Genomic DNA, 23215 nt, shown 5'->3' with positions numbered 1-23215 from the left:
GCCGAATTCCAGGATTCACTTAAGGCTGACTTGTAGGTGATACTGAAGAAGGTAGGTATGACATTTGAGGTGGCAGATATTGCATATATACAGATCTATCTATCTTTCAGATTCTTTTCTCTTTCCACATGGATTTTGTTATACTAATTGTTGAATAAATTTTTAGACTTTGTAAGGTTTTATATTGCTTTGACACCACACAATCTTTGTGACCCAGAACACATGCTGATTTTCTGTATTCACTTTTTATTTCTTCATATAAATGCTTCTCTGTGTAGGTCAACAGTCTTCTCTTTGCTAGGTCAACAGAATGTAATACCACCTTGCAACTATGTCAACTATGATGATCTTAAGATATTATGGTTCATTTTGAAACAATACTTTCTTTTTAATCCAGTCAAGTTTGGAGCACTTTGTTCCTTCTCCATAGTGGTCCACAACCAGTTCATTAAGGGTGTGTTGTGTGGTCTGTACTAAATTATAAATTTTTTGAAGACAGGAATCACAACCCAAACATCATATCTATCCTAGCATCGAACCAAGTTCTAGACACATAGTAGATGCTTAATAAAAGTTTTTTTTTTTTATTTCAGTCTTAGGGATTAAGGAATATGTAGAAATAATATAAAATATGCTCTCAAGATACAGTTAAGGAAACAATGAATATGCATGCAACTGTAATGAATAAAAAAGGAGATAGAATGAAGTATGGCATAGAATGGAATTTTTGTAAGACTGGGGATATTTAGGAGCATGGTGGTATTTGTTTTAATAGGGAAATTAAGAAAGTAATAATTTAAGAGAAAAGGTAATAAAGCCCAGTTACTCATGTCAAATTATAGAGGCTGGTAAAACACATATAGATAAATGTTGTATAGACAAGTGGAGAAAATATTAAACAATCACAACCTGAAGGTATTTTAGGGGCTATCGAGTTTGATCCATATGATTTGACAGGATGAGTAATATTATCTACTTGAAAGTCAGATGCTTTCTCTGACAATTAAAAAGTTTCATAGGAAGAGTATGCACTAGAAAGATTTGTTTGTACACTAAAGGAAGTTGATCTCATTGAAAATAATTGTGGCAACTTGAAATATATCTTAAGTATAGTTCTGAAAAGAAAACTGACAAAACAGGAAAGAGTTCTGGAAATGAAGTCAAATGATCTCAGTTTAAGAATCTGGCTCTGCTACATGCTGTTTGACCATGGTGAAGTTACTTAAACTCTTTGGGACTTTAGTTTTCTTTTTCTGTAAAATAAAAACATACATTTGATTTCTAAAATTCCTTCCAGTTTCTAAATCTCTGCTCTAAATCTCTATGAACCTAAATTCCACATATGTAAGCTAATTCTTAGAGATATCACTAAGTGGTCATTACAAAAAATCAGCAAGAAAAGTATCCAGTAGCTACAAGAATTATGTATTGTTCACCCATAGTATGAGCTTGACTGTACCAATCCATCAAAAATTTTTCAGTGTGACATGTCTAGAGCATACCCATGATTATCATATGATGACTCCCAGCTTTCCATTTAGTAATACTCTTTATAGCCCAGTAAATTAAAAAAATCTTCCTGTAGTCATGAAAGATTTTTTAACACCTTTCTTGAGTCCCTTCTTATATCCTTGAGCACTGTTGCATAAATTAAGTTAAACAACTGAATTTATTATATATCTCCATTTGACTTTGCCTTTGGTAGTCAGTAGGTTGTATAATGTATTGTGCTTTTTACTCTGAAATGTTAGAGTAGATTTAGGATCTCATTAAGTTCTTTAAGATAACCAAATCCAACAGAGCTAAGGATATTGATACCTAACATAATAGTAAAAAAGAATTAATAGTAATTATTAGTATATTTAGCTATGAAATACAAGAAGTATAGCTACTTACCAATTCAGCATCAGGTTTTCCTGAACAGAATTTGAGAAACATTTGCCTAAACTGAATTCTTTTTTGTTTTTTATATTTTGGTAACTTTTGTCTTTATTGAAAGTAAATAGTAATAAATAAAACAAAACCATTTTTGCCACATTTAGGGTAGGAAGACTGACAAGAGCAGTTCGCTATGAAGCTGCCCTTCTTTCTCCTATTCTCCTAGGAATGAACCATTATTACCATGACCTTACAACATGCCAATGAAACAACACTGATCTGTAATAGGAACAAGGGTGATAAGGAGCACCACCATCATTCCACTGAGCAGAAGAGACTTTCCTTAAATCAAAGATTTGGTTTCTAAGGGATTCTTCCATCATTGATAGTTCTGCTTATACACAGAGGCCTTCAGTTAACAGAGAGCAACTTGGCTGTTGCCCATTCATACGTCTTCCAGTCAGTTAAAAAGGAGCCTACAAATTCCAACTACTTAGCCAAATGGAAAAAAGTCTCTGTTTACAGAGAAAACACAAAGCTTGCCTCTTCTCTGTCATTATGCCGACCAAGAATACTTAGCAGAACTTTTCCACTTGGGTATCCAAGTTAAGACTATCAGTGTCTCTGTCTCTTTATTTGAAGTTTAAACATTTTAGAAACATTCTGCAGGGAAAAGCTACTTCATGCCTTTTCAGAAAGGCCCAAATAAATAGTTTGGGGGGTTTCCATTTTGGGACTGAGATATTTATTCAAGGAATTCTAATAAAAGCCCTATTTGAGTGCAATGTTTCTTCTTTAGCAGGCAAAACATATGGAATGCTGAGAATACAGGAAATAGCTATTGATTGCGGGTTGGGGAAGGAGATTTTAACAAAGTGGACACCCTGGTGTACAAACTTGGACTTATTTTACTCATTTCTTTTAACTGTGGAGAGTAATTCTAATAGCAATGTAGCTAAAGAACTCCATCAATAGTCATTTTGTTTATTTCATATAGTGGGAAAAATACTGGATCTGGACATAGGAGACCTGATTTGGGAATGCTGCTCAGCTGCTTCCTAGACAAAGCCATGTCAGTCTGTGAGGCTCAGTTTCTTATTCTGTAAGGCAAGAGTCTTAGACAAGTTGATTTAAAGGTCCCCTTTAGCCTAAACAGTATAAAAAGCACATGGAACAGTGAAGTGGAAGAGAAGAGAGATCGAAAATATTAGGAAGAAACATGTAGGAATGAAGATGAATTTGATAGCAGACCCCTTACCCCTAAGTGTCATGTATTGAAATCAAAGCCAGATTCAGATTAAACTTGGCCTTTGGCCACTTGCTGCCAATAAATTGTCTCTATTTTGAGTGAAGTAGGAGTCAAGTGGAAGTGAATAGAATACAGATATATTGCCTTTAACAGACTCCAAGAAAACATGATGCTAAGTGAAATAATATGACAGGCATAGTGACTCCCATAAGAATGATTATATACAGGTAATAAGATAATTAGATTATGTGACAAAGGATATTTGACTTTATAATAATGTTAATAATGCAAGATGAAATTGTTAGAAATAATCTTAAATGGGGCATGCCTGTACAATGTTAGTCATAGCTGAAGAATAGTCACTGGAGAAAAATATGCTAGAGGAAAAAATACACTGTATGATTTAAAAGGATTTAGTAACTTAGCCAACCCTTCCCCTCACCTCACCATCTCCAAATAGGTAACTTTTATTCAGCATTTTTTTTTATAGCATAAGCTTCAGACTGACTTCAATGAACCTAGAACAATCTCAGAATAGAAGCAGCCCAGAATGAACAATGTGTTTCCCATGTTCTACACTTATTTTTACTCCATTCTGGGGATGTTTTGTTTTTTGCCTTCTTATATTCAGTATATGGCATCTGGTGAGGAGGTACTTACTAAATGTTTTTTGATTGGTTCATTAATTTATTGATGGATTGAATTTAAGGCAAGAAAGATGGAGACATTTATTGTCTGTCACTACCACCACATTCACTTTCTTTAATATATTTGTAATAAACATCTGATAATTGTTTAGATTTACCTTTAATCTGAAATTGAGCATTTATTTCTATTTGTTGAATTTTAAAAGACCGAGAAAGACAGAAATTGCTTTCCCTTTTTCTTTCTTTAAATGTACAATCTCAGCACATTTTTCCAACCTTAATTTTCTTTCCAAAATTACCTCACTTCTTTTACCTTAAGTCACTAACTTTTTTCCTATGTTGGGATTTAGAAAGAATTCTAACCCCTGAGGTTCCTAGAGGTCAGTAAGAGAGCCAAACCTGTAGGTCCTAAATACTTCAAAAGACTGTATCTCCCTTGAGAATTGAGGGAGATCTTGAAGAAGAAAAAAAGATCTCTTGTGACAGTAAATAATTCAACTACATCATCATTCAAAACACCTTTGTGCTTTTGAGACTTTAACAAACATAATAATTTTTAGTTATCTTAAGTAAGAACCTTATTGAAAATAGCTAAATAAATTCCAATTGTTTTTAATTTTTAAAATCATTTTCCTTTCTTAAATGGTATTGTTTGAGGGAGATGGAAAAAAGAACAGAACTTGGCAAAGTACTGTATTATTAGTGACATATTGACTACAGATGTGCTGGTTACATCTATGTTTTCTTACAGTGATTAATTTTGAAAACTGCCTACAAATTACTCATGAAAATCCAGGTAACATTCTTTCCAATAATATAAAGTTTTTTGAAGTCAATAAATTCTCTACTTTTCTCATAAGTAGTTAATTGGCACATGCTGATTTTCAATTATATTTTTTTTAAAGTAATGCATGATAGTAGCGTTTCTATGTCATTCTAAGAGTTTTAAACAGGTACTGTTTTTGAACATACTAGTAAATTGGTAGAAAAGATTGCCTTTCCTAAATAGTTTTTAAGAAAACCAACCAGTTTATATGAGGTATATAAGGACTATCTAAGATGGTTTCCTAATTTGGGAGCTTTAAGTATATGCAGGGAGTTGCGAACATCTTCTGGGAGGAATGTGGCATGAGTATAGATTACAACTGTGCAAGTGGCATTAAGGATAAGTGAGGAGAGGGCAATGTAGGAATCAAAGAGTCCAGTGAGTAAATCTTAACTGAAGAGAAAGATAGCCAGGCCCAAACAGAATCCATGATTATAGGGATGAAGATGGAAGGAGCAGCTTCAGATGTCATGAAGAGAACAGCACCAGTATTTGGCCACATGTTTATTAGCAGGAAGGGAAGAGAAGGAGAGAGCACGGAGAGGGAGGCAGAGATCTCACTTGTAATATGGAGACTTGTCATAAAGGAAGATGTGGATATGAACCTATTGCTTAACTGAGTGTCTTCATTTTAAGTTGGTGTTGAGAAATATAATTTGAAAAAGTCATGTAGCTGGAATGCTATATAGAACTGGGAATGTGAAAAATTAAAGAAAGGCAAGTAGGTGAAATTATTTGTAAATTATGATTGTTAAGCAATATTCAGCAATTATTTGCTAACTGCTTATAGGTGCTACAGGCAATGAGTTACAAGGGAATAAGACAGTATTCCCACAAGTATCTTAAATTCTAAGTAGATGGGGAAATTTGTGTGGGCAAGTAACCATAATATAAAAAAGAATACTTTAGCTTTTATTAAGTGAATGAACTTCTATTTAGCACTTACTATGTGCCAGGCACTGTGGATAGAAAGGGAAAAAATAATCTGTTTTCTCAAAAAGCTCACAGTCTCATAAGGGAGACAACATGCAAACAACGATGCTCAATGAAGCTATCTGCAGGATAAATGGGAGATAATCAACAAAGAGGGACTATTATTAAGGGATATTAGAAAAAGCATCTTGTAAAAGATTATTTTAGCTTGGATTTTAAGGAAGACAGGAAGAGCAGGATACAGAGGTGACGAGGGAGAGAGTTCCAGACACGGGGACAACAGTGAAAAAGTATAGATTCAGGAGATGGAATGTTATGCTCAAGGTTACCAGTATTACTGAATCAAAAGAGTACATGGGAATGAGTAAGATATAAGAATATTGGAACAGTAGGAGGGGGCCACTATAAAGGGATTTGTATGCCAAAGGATTTTACATTGCATCTTGAAGGTGACAGAGAGCCACTGGAGTTCACTGAACGAAGGTTGGAGTGGGGTGGGAAAACATGATGATATTAACATTTTAAGATCAATTTGCCAGCTGAGTGGAGAACTTGAGGCAGTGACACTAACCATAAAGCTATTGCAATAGGTCAAGTTTAAGGTGATGGAGGCCTACAGCATATATGAGAGATACTATGAAAGGAAAATCAACAAGATGTAACAAAATGTTGGACATGGAAAGGCTGAGAAATGATACTTAGGTTGTAAACCTGGATGACTGGGAGCATGGTAGTATCCTTGACAGTTATATAGAAGTTAGGAAGACAGCGTTAGGGTTAGGGTTAGAAATTGTGTTATGGATATTCATGTTCAATTTGTCAAACAGGCAGTTGTTAATACTATAAAGGTCAGGAAAGTGATTGGGGCTAGATAAATAGAAAAATCATTAAGTACCTAATATGTGACAGGCACTATGCTAAGCAATTTATAAATATTATCTGATTTGATCCTTACAAAACCTCTATGGGGAAGGTACATTATGATCTCTATTTTAAAGTTGAGGAAACTGAGGCATACAGATATTAAAGGATTTACCCAAGGTTTAGTAAGTATCTAGTAATTGTCTGAGGTTGGATTTGAAATTAGATGGTTCTAACTATAGGCCCAGTGGCCCATCTACCGAACTCCTTTTTAGATCTGAGATCATCTTCATAGAGATTAGGATTGATCCCATGGGACTCAATAAGATTGCCAAGCAAAAACCGTAGTATAGAAGGAGAAGTGATATTAGGAGAATTTCTTGAGGAGCACATACCATTAGTGGGAATGAAATAGATGAATATTCACTAAAGAACAGTGAGAGAAATGATCAAATAGGTAGGAAGAGAAAAAATAGAGGGTAGTGTTATGAAAACCTTGAAGAAGAAAGTATCCAGGAAGAGAAAGTGGCCAACTGTGTCAAATGCTATGGAGATAAGAAGAAGGTTGAAAATAATTTTTTTTTCATTAGATTCAGTTGAATGATGGGATCTGAAGCCAGGTTGCAGAGAGTTTGGAAGAGAATGAGGCAATAGCAAGTAGAAGAACCTAGTGTAGCAGACTATCTCAAGGTTAGCCAAAAAGAGGATGAGGAAGAGAAAGGATAATAGATAAAAGCAATAATTATATCAAGATAATTTTTTTAAAAATTGAGGAAACATGAGCATGTCAGAAAGCATCACGGAAGGAGGCAGTCAATAGGAAGAGATTGAATATTGGAGAAAAATGGGGATGGTAGTGGGTATGATGAGTGGAAAAAGATGAGAAGTTTTGGAATCAAGGGTGCACATAGAGGGACTGGAGATAACAAAGAGATTGTCTATCTTTTCATCCAAGACAAGAATGGAAAATGAGCCAATGGTGGAAAATATCTGAATGATCTGAGATAAGGGCCAAGTCAGGGAGATATGGAGGAGTTGTAGGGAAATGCATTCAATATATGTGAGGTGAAGTCCTCAAATGAGAGGTGGGTATGCTATAGAAGGAAATGTAAAGGGAGATAGTGAATCAATTAGGAAAATTAGGATGACCTTTATACAATGAGAGTGCATTTGGATTAGGTAATAAATTTTTGGTTTATTTCCTCAGATCTATTTAGCAGCATATGAATGGGAGGATAAATATATTTATATACTTAAGCTACAGAGGTGATAATTGCTGGTGACACTTATGTTAGTTGGTTTTGGTAATTGTTTTGAAAAAGGTATGGAGGAGATGGCATTAGAGACCTGAGCACAATATGTATGATGGTAAAGAGTCCTATGTATCCCTTAACAAGGTATCAATAATTAAAGTAATACTGAAATATAAATCATTCTCTTCAATCAGTCAATTAAAAGCATTTGTTAAAATATAATATGTGGGGGCAGCTAAGTGGTTTAGTGGATAAAAAGCCATGTCTCCAGTTGGCAGATCTTGGGTTCAGATCTGTTCTTCTAGACTTCCTAGTTGTGTGACCCTGGGCAAGTCACTTAACCCAAGTTGTCCAGCCTTTACTACTCTTCTGTCTTGGATCCCTTACTTAGTATCAATTCTAAGACATAAGGTAAGGTGTTTTTTTTTTTTAACTTAATATGTGCCAGGCACTTTGCTCTGCCCTGGGAATATAAAGAAAGGGAAACTAAGAGGCATCTATAAGAAGAGAGAGTATTCAAGGCATAAAGGACAGTCAGCATAAAGGTACAGAGATGGGAGATATAGTGCTGGATTGGAGGAGCAGCAAATGACTAGTGTAACAGGATTGTAAAATGTGGGAAGGAGAAAAAAGTATAAAAAGATTGAAAGATTTGGGAAGAGTTTTAAATGCCAAAGGAAAGGTTGTCCTGGAGGAATACCTTGGAAGATATAAGTCTCTTCTTAAAAACTATTAAATTCTTATCTTAGAGCTTGCATTTTGATAGTATTGCTGATCAGTACCTGCTTACTTAACTCTACCAGATTATGTTTTTTAAGGTAACAATAACAAATATAATAAATTGTAAATATGGGAGATATTTTGCTTGGGAACAGAGATTTCATTCTCAAATCTATTTGATTATGGGGCCAAGGAAAGCCCTTAAGGATGTGATTGCAATTTGGTAAAGCCATTTTTTATTGAGTACATGTCACTTGTATCAGGTTCTTTTAGTGAATTACAGTTATGCATCTCACTGACTCCATATTTGTTCCCTAGGAAGGTGACAATATTGGAGGACCCTGATCAGAACATTCATCTGAAAAATCTGTCTCTTCAGCAGGCAGCCACTGAAGAAGAAGCTTTGAATCTTCTCTTCTTGGGAGATACAAACAGAATGATTGCAGAGGTAGGGATACCGTAGTAGTTCAGAGCAGTAGTGGGTGGGTAGGTGGGGAATAACTACATTAACATCTTCATTTTTCAAATAATAACAATAAGGTCAGAGTGATTGTGTCTTTCCCAAGGTTATTTATCCAGCAAATGTCCAAGCCAAGATGTATCTGAGTCTATGAGTTCAGTTCTCTTTCCACATCAATATTGTTTCTATATTATTATAACCAACAAAAGTTTACTTGCACAAAATCTGTATAAGACATTCTAGATTCTTAATTTGGAATCTAGTTTTGTAGGACAAGGACAAGGGTGAGGTGAGAAGGTTTTCTGTGCTTTCTAAGGAAGTCTCAACCACTACCACCAAAATGGAAAGTGGAATTTTATCAGCACCAACAACAGAAATCAGCTTGGGGAATATTTTACTGAAATTTGGAAATGGTTATGATATTAGACTGTTCTTATCAACTCAACTAAAATACTTTTTATATTTTATTTTTTACCGATTACATGTAATTACAAATTTCCACACAAGTTTTCCTCAATTATATGATTGAATTTATCTCCCTCTCTCCCTTCCCTTTCAACTCCTAGTGCTAGTAGGCAATTTAATCTGGGTTATACATGTATTATCATATAAACCATATTTCCATATTATTCATTTTTGTAAGTGAGTAATCACATAAAACCAGAACTCCAAAACATAAACCTAAATAAGCAATTGAAAATTCATATTCTTTTGACTGCATTCTGACTCCAATGATTCTTTTTCTGGAGGTGGACAGCATTCTTTGTCATAAGTCCTTTAGAACTGTCCTGGATCATTGTTTTGCTGAGAGTAGCTAAATCTATTACAGTTGATCATTCCACAATATTGCTATTACTGTGTATAGTGTTTACCTGGTTCTGCTTATTTCACTCTGCATCAGTCCATAGTGGTCTTTCTAGCTCTTTCTGAAGTCATCCTTCAATTAGAATTTTTGAAGAAGTATTTTATACATTGTGAACTTGCTTACTTTATGTTTTAAAGGCCTAAGAACCCATGAGTTTATTTCTTAATTTTGGTTGTAGAAAGTTTACATTCTTTTGATTTTCAAATTGTATGATTCTTGCTTTGCTACTTTACTTGTTCATTCTCTCTACTTTGTCTTGCTAATTTGATTATCAGTGCTGTTGTCATTATTACCAGTTGAACATAATCAAGACATGAATTAGACCATTTGAATAAAGAAATTTCATGTTTTCTTTTTAAATGTAGCTTGAGAAGAAGCAACTTGTTGGATACAGAATGTAGCTTTTATAAGGACTTAGAATATGGAAAAGAGGAAGGGAGTTCACAATATACCCTGAAGATCCAAAAGGATAGTGCTATCCCCATGTCACAGTCAATTCCCTTCATTCTTTTCACTCCTGTAGAGTTTTTAAGTCAGCCATAGAATTGTAAAGTTATTAAAGTGGGCTGTCATTCTGCTTTAATTTTGACAAGAGACCATGAGCTAAGCCTCATCACAAACTATGATCAGCTGATTTTGTTAACACAAGATGACATACATAGATCAATTGGGCTCTGTAGAAGAAACCTAATTTAAAAGAAACGTGGACAAATTAAAGTTGTATTGAACTAGTGGTCAAAGTTCCTGACCTTAAGGAAGGCATAAATGAAGAAAAGAATGGCATGGCTTCAAGGAGCAATGTACTTTGTGGCCCATTGTCTTGGCATATAATTATATTACCCAGACTCAGGGCCAATCTGTTAGATAATTTCAGAGAACTAAGGTGATTGGATATTCACTTTGGGAGTGGCTACACTCTACATAGTATTGGGCCTTCTTCCAACATAGTCCATACAACCATCATCCAGGGAATTAATTCATAAAGAAGGAGCCAAATTGCAAAGCAAACTTCATCCAGAGGGCAGACAAGCTAATTTGACTGAATCAGAGACACAGGGCAGTATATATAAGCAAGTCAGACCACTACCACCTTCTTGGCCACCATTAGACCCTGAGGGAGATAGCCTAGTATCCTGAACCCAAGAGTCTTGAGAATGATAATACATTATCCTGGGAAGCAATACCCTGTGGAGATGGAGCTGGACTACCACTCTTACAGGTGCTGCATCTACAGTTACTGAAGACCCAGAAAGAAAGTTCTTATTACCCAAGTCCCTGGCACTGTCAAATGGCTCAACATTGTATACTGATAAGATTTTATCAGTGGAAATATCACCAAAGAAGAAGTATTACCATCTTCTTTGCAGCTATACCCTCATGATCATGAAACTTTTCCATCTAACTTGCAGCTGAAACCTTCTATATATGTTGTCCTTATAAGAATGGGAGCTCATTAAGAGCAGGGCCTATCTCCCTTTTCTATTTGTATCCCCAGTGTTTTGTAAGTACTAAATGCTTGATAAATACTCATTTTTGATGTTGATGATACATTTTTTATTTGATAATAAATACTCATGTTTGATGTCTCTTTTAGAACATTATAAATTTGGTTTGATAACTGGTCAGGAGTCCCTCTATTCTGCTCTTCTAACAAGCCGGGGCTTCAGCTTTTTGATATAGTTTCATCTGCATGGTGTAAACCTTGAAATTTCTCAGACTTGTGAATGTTAAAAATTTCCCCATTGGACTAGGACCATTCCCCATTTTGATGAGAAAACTCCTTGCTATGGGAGGACCTCTACTCCACCCATACTTAACACTGCTTTAGGGGAGAAAACTCCTTGGTAAACAATGAAAGTACTTGGACGCATGCTTATAATAAGGCAAGGAGTTCTTTGAGCCATGCCTGTTTTTTAGAATTGATACAATGAGATGCTAGGTACCTAAAAGGATCGGGCAAGTTTTCTCTTAATGAGATTAGTTGACTCAGCTGTGTTTTCACTGGTTCAGACTTACTGAGGAGATTAGTCGACTTAGCAGGAATTCAGATGGGCAGTCCTTTGGAAAACGTCTACAGTGATTGGTAGATGTAAGGACTCAGGGGAGGTGATATAGGAGAAAAACCCCTATATAAGAAAAAGGAGAATCTCTTGAAAAAGAAATCCTTTTGGAGGATCTCTGATGAGGATCGCTTGGGAAGAATCTCTTGAGAGAGGCTCTGGAGAAGGGAAGCTCTTGGAGGACAATCTCTAAGGAGATCTCGCTGGAGCTCCTCTGAGGGGACTCTGTCCCTCTGGAGGCTCTGGAGAGAGGCCCTTTGGAACTCTCTCTGGTGAAGTCAGCTGAGATGGAGCTGGCCTGGTGTCACTAGAATCCTTGCTTAGACAGACCTTGTGGTGAGTGTTAAAAGACTGACTGACTGATCTCTCTCTCTTAAGACTCAGGTCTAGGCCATGTTGTCTTAAGGCCCTTCATACTTACTTCCTCTCTCTCTCTCTTTCTCTCTCTCTCTCTCTCTCTCTCTCTCTCTCTCTCTCTCTCTCTCTCTCTCTCTCGTTCTTTTATTTCTCATTGTATTATTAATTAAATTCTCTATAAAACCCAGTTGACTTGGGCATATTGAATAATTGGGAATATTTCCCTGGCTACCACCTTATATTTGATTTAAAAACCAAGACACTGTAGTGAAACATATTTTCTGTGGTCAAATTTACTCACCCTCTCTTATATCTATCACAATTTATATCTTCCACTATTTTAATCACTACAGTTTAAGACCTCAACCATTTTAAATCTAATAATGGGTCACCAGAGCCTAACACACTAGACCTAGAGTCAGGAAGACCTTTCCTCCCTCCCTCTCTCCTTCCTTCACTTCCCTCCTTTTCCTGATGATTGGTAGCATGTAAAAAAAGCCCCCCAAAATGTCCCTGGCACTTTACTTCTATGAAAGCAAATCTCTAGTCCCCACTCTCCTGTTCTAAAATAATATCTTAGGCCAATCAGATTTAGAGAGATTTAAACCACCTCAAGGATTAAGTTTCTGTATCTTAAATTCTTTGTGAAGAGTTCCACTATTATATTGGGCAGCTACAATGAATATAGCAACCGTCCTGGAATCAAAAAGACCTCAATTCAAAAGTGACTTCAGGCACTTATTAAATGTATGACCTTGGGCAAGTCATTTGACCTCCCCATGCCTTAGTTTTCTCACCTATAAAATGAACTGGAAAAGAAAATAGCAAACCACTCCAATATCTTTGCCAAGAAAATACCAAATGGGATCATGAAGAGTCAAAAAAGAAACAACAACTAAAGACCATTAGGCTTTTCTCATAATATTCTGGGAGCTTTCTTTACTATCTATTAATGCTATAAGGATTTTAGGACAGCACATGATCTAGGCAGACCATCAGTGATTTCCTTGAGTTCATCTTCATTCTTATTCACACATTTTCATAGACAAATTTCTTTAATACATTTCTTCAGTTTTTTTTATTTGTAATGTGTTCAACCAGCTCATACCCCACCATGCAATTCTCCACTGTCCTCTATATTATTCATTTGTTTGATCCTATGGAGATCCCATGTCATCATGTCTTGAAGATAGACCACAACAGTGGAAGAATTTCAAATGTTGCAATTAGCATATCTACTTTCTACTTGTAAGTTACTTGATTTCAGCCTTTTTATGATATAAAGGGACATAGACACCCATATCTACTTGAATGCACATATTTATTGTTCTGTTATTAGGTGCTTATCATTACAGTACAATTAGATACTTGGGTAATGATATTCAATCATCTCCCAAAATATCTAAACATATTTCCCATCAGTTATTAATATCTTTTTAGCAATGCCATGGCTCAGTAGTCTGAAAATCCATGCCAAGGCTACAGTCCATATATTATAGTTTTCCTAATGTTTTATTCTTATATAGGACCTGATTTCTTTAAGGATGATCTCAAATCTTCATAGCTTGCTATTTGCATGAGGATAACACTCAAAATTGATACTTCATGTTAAATTTTTCAAGTGAGGTCAGATTTCTGGATTCTTAAAGGGCTTGCATATTGAGTATTGCAGTCATCTCTTTTGGATACTGTAAAAGAGATTTTAAAACCAAAAACAACTCAATTGTCATTCCTTTGGAATATTTTATCATTAACATCCTTAGTAAGAGGAAAAAACTATGCTTTGGATGACAACCTAGTCGTCAGAATACAATTTGTGTCAGTGCAGAATGAACTTTCTGGGATAAAAAGAACATACTAATCAGTTTTTTAAACTAGGTTACCAACTTCCCATTTATACTGAGACAAATTCAGAAGCTGCTATGGTAACCAGAAAACATCTGCAAAACAAAGTCTGAATGCATGGTATACAAAGGGAAGTTCTTTTTATTTTCATGTACTTTGGTCATTTTCAGGAAAAGTTATTAAGGACAGATTTATCCTTTTTCTACTTAATTCAAAGTTCTGAAATAATTTCTACAGTTCTATTTATGCCTTGCTTTAAACTTAATATCTTCTTTCCATAAATGGTGTATAATACGATTTGAACCTTCTTTGCTACTAGGCAGCCTTTTCCTGTACTCTTAATAATTCTCTATAGTGTTCCCCACAGTGAGTGTTTCAAATGTTTATCTTGCTCCTCAAGGCCCCATTTTGCACCCCTTACACTCAGTTATGTAGTTGACCTAGTGTTCATTTCATTGAGATTGAAGCCATCTGAAGGAAGCTTCTTCAATTCTTATACTTAGCTTTTAGGCTTTATCATCAAATCCAGCTTCTTTCCTTCTGTCTCAGAGGCATGAGTTTTCCTACTTATTGCTAAAAATAATCCTTCTGTTTCTGTGTCTTTGTTCTTTTCTTTTCTTTCTTTCCAGCTGCTCTAGGACCTTGATCCAACCACTTTGAACTAGAGGGATCCTAGAATTCATCTAGTCTAGTTCTCATTTTACAAAGGAGAAGAGAGAGGGAAGGCAGTTAAAGATGCAATAACTAAATACTTATGTTTTCTCTACCAAGAAAAATAACTCTGGCTTTGGAAATGAGAGAACAAAAATGACTATCAGGGAGTTCATGACCAAAATAAGTAATGAAATAGAAATAGAGTACCGAGGTGCCCTTCAATGATTTCAAAGATCAGATGAATGATATCCTCAAGTTAAAAAAACTGGCAGATGTGAAAACAGAGGCACTGTCAGTAATATTTTAAAGATCATGGAAAACAAGAAAGATAATGCAAGAATAGAGAGTGTCAAATTTTGACCCAATTTTCAAAAAATGGGGAGAGGGTGTGAATAGAATCCCTTATTTAGAGCAGCAAACCTTGACTACAATTTCTGAGAAAATTCTATGATGTGTTATTAAAAATTGTTTGCACTTATTGGCAAACATATGGAAAGAGAGGGGATGATTACAAAGAGCTTAATATGACTTTGTTAAAAAAAAGAAGCCATCTTAAACTAACCTTATTTCCTTTTTGATAGGATTACTAAATCCATATATGAGTGAAATGGTGTGAATATATTTTAAGAAAACAGTCAGTAAAGCATTTTATACTTTTCTTGTGGGGAAAAAAATGGAGTAATACTAATAATATGAGGTTACAATTAAATGAATTCCAACCTGGTATGGTGGCTGAACTCATAGAGTAGTTCTCAATGGTTCACTGATAACATGGCAGAAGATCTCCACCAGATACTCTAAGCATCTGCACTTAGCCCTATTTAATATTTTATCAATGATTTTGACACATGTATAGGTGACATGCTTATATTAAGCTTGTTATCTTCTTTCCATAAATGGTATATAACAGTATTTGAACCCTCTCTGCTATTAGGCAGCACTAAGTTTAATCCTATCAAATGTGTTTTACTGTTGGTGTTTCAGTCATATCTGACTCTGTGATATTTTTGGTTTTGGTGATACTGGAGTGGTTTGCCATTTCCTTTTCTAGCTCATTTTATAGATTAGGAAACTGAGGCAAACAGGGTTAAGTGACTTGCCCATGGTCACACAGTTAGTGTCTGAGGCCAGATTTAAACTGAGAAAGATGAGTCTTCTTGACTATAGGTCCAACTATATCTCTCCCAACTGAAATTCTGGTTCTGATTAAAAATACACAGAGACAGTATGGACTTGGAATCAGGAAGAAACCTGCTTTTGAATTCTGCTGCTGATACTCGCTAGCAAGTGTGCCCATTTACAAGTGACAAGCTCTCAGTTTTTTTATCTCTAAAATGAAGATCCTACACTTGGATGACCTGCCTCACAAGGCTCCGGTGAGGCTCAAATGAGATAATGTACACAAAGCACTTCACAAACTTTCAAACTGAATGTTGATATATATCAGTTAGTATAATGTTCCAGAATTCCTGAGTGAGGGGGATTTCTTCTCTCTAGGCACTCAATGTACCTCCAACATTCTCTAAGATTTATAAATATTTTTATAAAAATTTCAATAGTAATTGTCATTTGTCCCTATGCTTTTACTTTAAATAAAAGTACTATTAGTTTCAACTAAAAGCCCAACTATGTGCTTATGTTATTATTATTATTATTAATAAAATTCTTACCTTCTATTTAATCAGTTGTAAGAGAGAAGAGTGCCAAGAGCTAGGCAATCAAGGTTAAGTGACTTGCCCAGTGATTTGCCCACACAACTAGGAATTGTCTGAGGTTAGATTTGAACCAAGGTATTCCCAACCCCAGGCTTGGTGCTCTATCCACTGTACTACCTTGCTATCACTGTTAATGTTATTTTAATAGGAATAGGGACTGGATCTGTGATTTTACTGGTTAGAAAACGCCATCTGTCAATGCAAATCAGCACCTTCTTTGTAATTTCTAGTCACAGAGACATTAAATCACTTATCCAAGGTCACACAGTCAGGATATGTCCAACATAGGACTTGAACTCAGGTTCTCTTGGCTCCAAATTTGGTTTTTCCTCTTTATTCTAAATGGGCTCTCTAAAGGAAAAAAAAATTGTTATGCCTTCTCCAGGAAGGAATGTCATTTTGAAATTCCCCAAAGTGTAACTTAGAAGCAGACCTTTCAAAGCAAGTTATGTAACTGTCAAAATGTGAAGGCCAGGGAGGCCTGAGAGTGATGGGGTTGGGGAGAAGAGAGAAGCGGGGATAGGATGCAGTGCATGTCTGAGTTAGCTGAACAGCTATTCATTGGACATTCTGCACAATAACATATAAAGTACAGAAAGGAAATAATAGCCTTATTGTGTGGCTGGGTTTGTTGACAAGTACTCTTTCATTTCTAATGCTCTCAGCCATAATCTCCTTGTGTGGTATAAGTAGGAAACAAGATTATGGTTGTAATTAGCTTTGAAAAAGCATGTTCCACTTAACCATTTAAAGTCTTACTGGCTAACATAGCACCAATCTTCCTACTGGAATTTTGAATGGAAGATATATTAGTTTTATCAACTTCATAAGGTCAACTTTGCTCCTTGAAGGTAGAGACATCATCTTACCAAGATTTTGTATCTACCCTAGTGCCTATCGCACTACTCTGCATTATAAGAGCTTGACTTAATAAATGAAATCTAATGAGTTCATTCTGAGGCTTCTGCATGCGGGAAGCACAAAATATAAATAAAGGTATCAGGCTAAACTTGAATCCCATAAGAACAATAATTTCCTTTGCTCTGAGCCACACTTTAGATGTTAGTGTGATGCCAACCTCCTTCTATAACATCCCAACTTATTTACAATACCCACCTTGTGTGATTGATAGTGTCAGGATAAGAGATTTAGTTCTTACTCTGTAGGTAGTATCTTCTTTTATATAATAGGGGATATAAGAAAAAGAAGTCTTTCATCATTAACATAGTCACACATACTTGTAAACACAGAATATAGGAACAGGGAGTGGTCTGACATGTTCAAGAGAACTCTTTTGATATGAAAACAATCTAGTCCTAGAACCACTAAGCAGAAAACAAGAATTATGTAGTTCATTAAGCATTCACCTTATACTGGTTTCTCTTGGCATGATATTCTTTAAATAATAGGTTTATTCTTTCTGCCTAAACCTAAGGCTAATAATTAAATTAAAATCTGAAAAATATGTGGAAATAAATATACAGGAATTTTGCCTTATTAGAATCAGCCATCATGTATGCTTTAATAGCTTTAAACAGAATTAAATTTTTGGGACACCTTGTATATCTTCATATCTTTTATGAAGCCTCTGTTTCTATCACTCTCACTGCCATCTCTTTATAGAATAAATGACTATGAAGCTCCCCACAATGTCCATGAGACATGTCCTTATCTTCTGTGTGATTAGTACTTTATTCCTCTTGAATTGACTTTATCTTGTCTTCATATATACTTTGTATTATATATATGTATATATATATATACATATATATGTATATATATATATGTATGTATATATATATATACATACATATATATATGTACATTGTTGTATCCTAACCCTGACACTAAACCAGTAGAATGTAATAGCCTTGAGGGTAGGCATTGTTGCATTTTTTCTTTGTACTAATTGTGCCTAATATAGTGTCCAACTATATATATTGGGGTGGGAGGCATCATTGTTGATTGTTTAGGGTCATTATTTGGGGAGGGATTGTGTTTGTTTATTTAATATCATTATATTGGACTTCCAGGTAAACATGGTGGCAATCTAGAAGTGAATTGCTTCCTCTCCCCCGAACCAAACAAAATATACTACCTCAAAAGAGCAAAAAAATCATCTTTAGAAGATCGGAGGGACTCTCTAGCAGCCCACAGCAATGAAGGTACATGGGGTTTGAACACTTCCACACTATAAGAGGGAGAGAAAGCTCACTGCCAAGCATAAGCTGAGCTGAACTGCCCACCCCCACCCCAGAGTAGGGACCAGCACACTCACAGGAGACACTGAGTGAGCGAGGAACATCTCTGCAGTGAGTGGGGAGCACTCCAGGGTCCTTGGGATCTAAAGAGCACTCCCAGACAACTACCCCTCAGAGGGGTTTCACTGTAGAGCTCGCAGACCAGACCACTGGGGCTCCTGCAAACTACAAATGCAGAACGTGTGGAGGCTCTAGAAATAGCCTGAGGCAAAATCTCCTCTGCTCCTCACTGCAGTGAGGGGTGGGGGTATGCCAAGGTCCCTGGGAACTGGGACAAGGAATACTAGGGAACTACCCTGTGGAGCGGTTTTGCAGCAGCGTACACAGGGAAAGCCTGCACCATGGGAGAGAAGAGACCACAGACTGCATGGGCAGGCACGCCAACAAACTTTGGAGGCTGGGAAGAATCATTCTAAGGTAAAAACATCAATATCCACCCATTTCACTCAGATTTCTGACTGACCACCAAAGGGATGGCTCAGAGTGCCCAAGATGAACCCTCCAAGAAGAAAGGGGAAAAAGTGACTATTGAAAACTTTTATGGAGGGAAAACAGAAGAAAAAGAGGATGAAATGCAAACAAAATCAAAACACGCTCCCCAAAATGGAAACTATCCACAACCTCTGGAGCTTATCCAAAAGATGGAACCCTTCTGGCTAGAAAAATGGGAACAAATTCAGAAAGAGGTCTTCAGCCTGACAGAAAAAAATATCACAATTGGAGAAAGAGCTGGAAGCCTCTAAAAGAAGGGCAGACCAAACTGAAAAGCAAAACCAGTCCTTAAAGACCAGAATTAAGCAACTGGAAGACAGTGATCTTGCAAAACAGCAAGAATTAATAAAGCAAAGTCAAAAATTAATGAAATAGAAGAAAACATAAAATAACTCACTGACAAGGTGAGAGACCAGGAAAACAGAGGAAGGAGAGACAAATTGAGAATCAGTGTTGAAAAACCAGAGATTAACAAAAACCTTGATGCCATACTACAAGAAATCATCTAAGAGAATTGCCCTAATTTTCTCAAACAAGGGGGCAAAATAGAAATTGAAAGAGTTCATAGAACAGCCTCTATTCTAAATCCCCAAAAGACAACCCCCAGGAATGTAATCGCCAAATTCAAGAGCTTCCAAGATAAGGAGAAAATATTACAAGAAGCTAGGAAGAGAAATTTCAGATACAGAGGTGCATCAATAAGGATCACACATGACCAGTAGCGAACACACTAAGAGACCATAAAGCCTGGAACACAATATTCAGAAAGGCAAGAGAACTGGGTCTTCAACTAAGGATCAGCTACCCATCAAAACTGACTATATACTTCCAGGGAAAGTATGGGCATTCGACAAAATAGAAGCTTTCCAAATATTCATAAAGAAAAGACCAGAACTCAGTGGAAAATTTGACATCAAAACACAAAGAGCAAGAGAAAAATGAAAAGGTAAATATGAAAGAAAGGGAAAAGGAGAAAAGTGCTTTATTTTTTCTTTTATTCAAACTCTCTTCTATAAGGGCCACAATTAGATCAAATTATATATAATAACATGGGGGAAATGTTATGTGCACCTTTCAAAAATTGTATGCATTAATAGAGTAATCAGAAGAATCACTCATAGGGAAAGATTGGGGCATTAACATGATTTGGAAGGGAGGAAGAAAAAAAAAAGAAAGAAAAAGCCAAGGGGAAATCAATGAATGTACTAAGATATACTTGAAGAAATAGAAATACATTAAATAAAACAATCTTTGTCACACAAAGATATACACGGGAAAGGGAGGGGAAGAATTCTCTTATAAGAAGGAAAGGAAAAGTGCTAATTGGTATTACTTAAACCTTACTGTCAGTGAAACCAACTCTGAGAGGGAAGAGCATCTAGATCCATTGGGATCTTGAATTGTATCTTATCCAACAGGGTAAGGGAGAAGGGAAAACCAAGGGGGGTTAGGGTGGAAGGGAACACAAAAAGGGAGGGAAGGAGAGGGGGGAGAGCTAGGGAACAAAAATGAAGGGGCTAGAAAGGGAAGCATAACAAGGGAGGGGACTAGGGGGACTGATTTAAAATAAAACACGGGTTTAAAAGATAATGGCAAAAGAAGAAAGGTCAGAATTAGGGGAGGATATCAAAATGTTGGGGAACTCACAAATGACAATCATATCATTGAACATGAATGGGAAGTACTCACCCATAAAACGTAGACAAATAGCAGAGTGGATAGAATCTAAAACCTTACCGTATGTTGTCTTCCGGAAACACACATGAGGTGAGTAGAAACTCACAAGATCAGAATTAAAGGTTGGAGTAGGACCTTTTGGGCCTCAACTGACAGAAAGAAGGTAGAAGTAGCAATCATGATATCTGACAAAGCCAAAGCAAAAATAGACCTGATTAAAAGGGATAGGGAAGGTAAATACATCCTGATAAAAGGGAGTATAGGCAATGAGGAAATATCACTAATCAACATGTATGCACGAAATGGTATAGCACCCAAATTTCTAATGGAGAAACTAGGAGAATTGAAGGAGGAAATAGATAATAAAAGTATACTAGTGGGAGATCTGAACCAGCCACTATCAAATTTAGATAAATCAAATAAAAAAAAATAAATAAATAAGAGGTAAAAGAGGGGAATGAAATCTTAGAAAAATTAGAGTTGATAGATATATGGAGAAAAATAAATAGGGATAAAAAGGAATACACCTTCTTTTCAGCAGCACATGATACATTCACAAAGATTGACCATACACTAGGTCATAAAAACATGGCATACAAATGTAGAAAAGCAGAAATAATTAATGGAACCTTTTCAGATCATAAGGCATTAAAAAAATGATCAGTAAGGGTACGTGGAGAGCAAAATCAAAAACCCATTGGAAATTAAATAATATGATGCTCCAAAATCTGTTAGAGAACAAATCATAGAAACAATTAATAATTTCAATGGTGAGACATTCTTTCAAACCTTATGGGATGCAGCCAAAGCAGTACTCAGAAGAAAATTCATAACCTGAGTGCATATATTAACAAATTAGGGAGGGCAGAGATCAATGAATTAGACATACAAATCAAAAAAATTGAAAGCAAACAAATTAAAAACCCCCAGAAGAAAATCAAATTAGAAATCCTAAAATTTAAGGGAGAAATTAATAAAATTGAAAGTGATAGAACTATTGAACTAATAAATAAGACAAGAAGCTGGTACTTTGAAAAAATAAACAAAATAGACAAGGTACTGGTCAACCTAATTTAAAAAAAGAAGGGAAGAAAAGCAAATTAACAGTGTCACAGATGAAAAGGGAGTCCTTACTTCCAATGAAGAAGCAATTAAGGCAATCATTAAAAACTACTTTGCCCAATTATATGGCAATAAATATGCCAATCTAAGCGATATGGATGAATATTTACAAAAATATAAATTGCCTAGACTAACAGAAGAAGTAATAGAATTCTTAAATAATCCCATATCAGAAAATGAAATCCAACAGGCCATCAATGAACTCCCTAAGAAAAAATCCCCAGGGCCTGATGTATTCACCAGTGAATTCTATCAAACATTCAAAGAACAGTTAACCGCAATACTATATGAACTATTTGACATAATTAGCAAAGAGAGAGTGCTACCAAACTCCTTTTATGACACAAATATGGTACTGATTCCAAAGCCAGGCAGGTCAAAAACGGAGAAAGAAAACTACAGACCAATCTCCCTAATGAACATAGATGCAAAAATCTTAAACAGGATACTAGCAAAAAGACTTCAGCAAGTGATCAGGAGGGTCATTCACTATGATCAAGTATGATTCATACCAGGAATGCAGCGCTGGTTCAATATTAGGAAAACCATCCACATAAATGACCATATCAACAAGCAAACCAACAAAAATCACATGATTATTTCAATAGATGCAGAAAAAGCCTTTGATAAAAATACAACACCCATTCCCATTAAAAACACTAGAAAGCATAGGAATAGAACAGTCTTTCCTAAAAATAATAAACAGTATATATCTAAAAACATCAGCAAACATCATCTGCAATGGTTATAAACTAGATGCATTCTCAATAAGATCAGGAATGAAACAAGGATGCCCAGTATCACCACTATTATTTAACATTTTACTTGAAACACTAGCAGTAGCAAATAGAGAAGAAAAAGAAATTGAAGGTATTAAATAAAATAGGCAATGAGGAGACCAAGTTATCAGTCTTTGAGGATGATATGATGGTCTACTTTAAGAATCCTAGAGAATCAACCAAAAAGCTAATCGAAATAATCAACAACTTTAGCAAAGTTCCAGGATACAAAATATACCCGCATAAGTCATCAGCATTCCTATATATTTCCAACACATCTCAGCCACAAGAATTAGAAAGAGAAATCCCATTCAAAATCACCTTAGACAAAATAAAATACCTAGGAATCTATCTGCTGAGACAAACACAGGAATTATATGAACACAACTACAAAACACTCTACACAATTAAAACTAAACTTGAGCAATTGGAAAAACAGTAACTGCTCATGGGTAGGATAAGCCAATGTAATAAAAATTAACATCCTGCCCAAACTGATCTATCTATTTAGTGCCATATCCATTGAACTTCCAAAAAAAATTTTTGATAAATGGGCAAGGG

The 23215-nt window shown here is 35.7% G+C and overlaps 1 protein-coding gene across 7 annotated transcripts in view; it reads left to right on the top strand.

Annotated features, from left to right (window-relative positions):
* Positions 1-23215, top strand: part of KIF6 (kinesin family member 6) — a 495811-nt gene that overhangs the window by 133071 nt on the left and 339525 nt on the right. For all 7 annotated transcript variants that reach the window (XM_056818172.1, XM_056818176.1, XM_056818171.1 and 4 more), the window contains one exon: positions 8686-8815. In XM_056818172.1, coding sequence (XP_056674150.1) covers positions 8686-8815 — 130 coding nt within the window. The remainder of the gene's footprint in view (positions 1-8685; positions 8816-23215) is intronic.

Source organism: Monodelphis domestica, chromosome 2 (assembly GCF_027887165.1).
Source record: "Monodelphis domestica isolate mMonDom1 chromosome 2, mMonDom1.pri, whole genome shotgun sequence".
In the NCBI taxonomy this organism is placed as follows: domain Eukaryota; kingdom Metazoa; phylum Chordata; class Mammalia; order Didelphimorphia; family Didelphidae; genus Monodelphis; species Monodelphis domestica.
The sequence above is the reverse complement of the archived record's forward strand: the minus strand, read 5'-3'. Positions and strand labels throughout refer to the sequence as shown.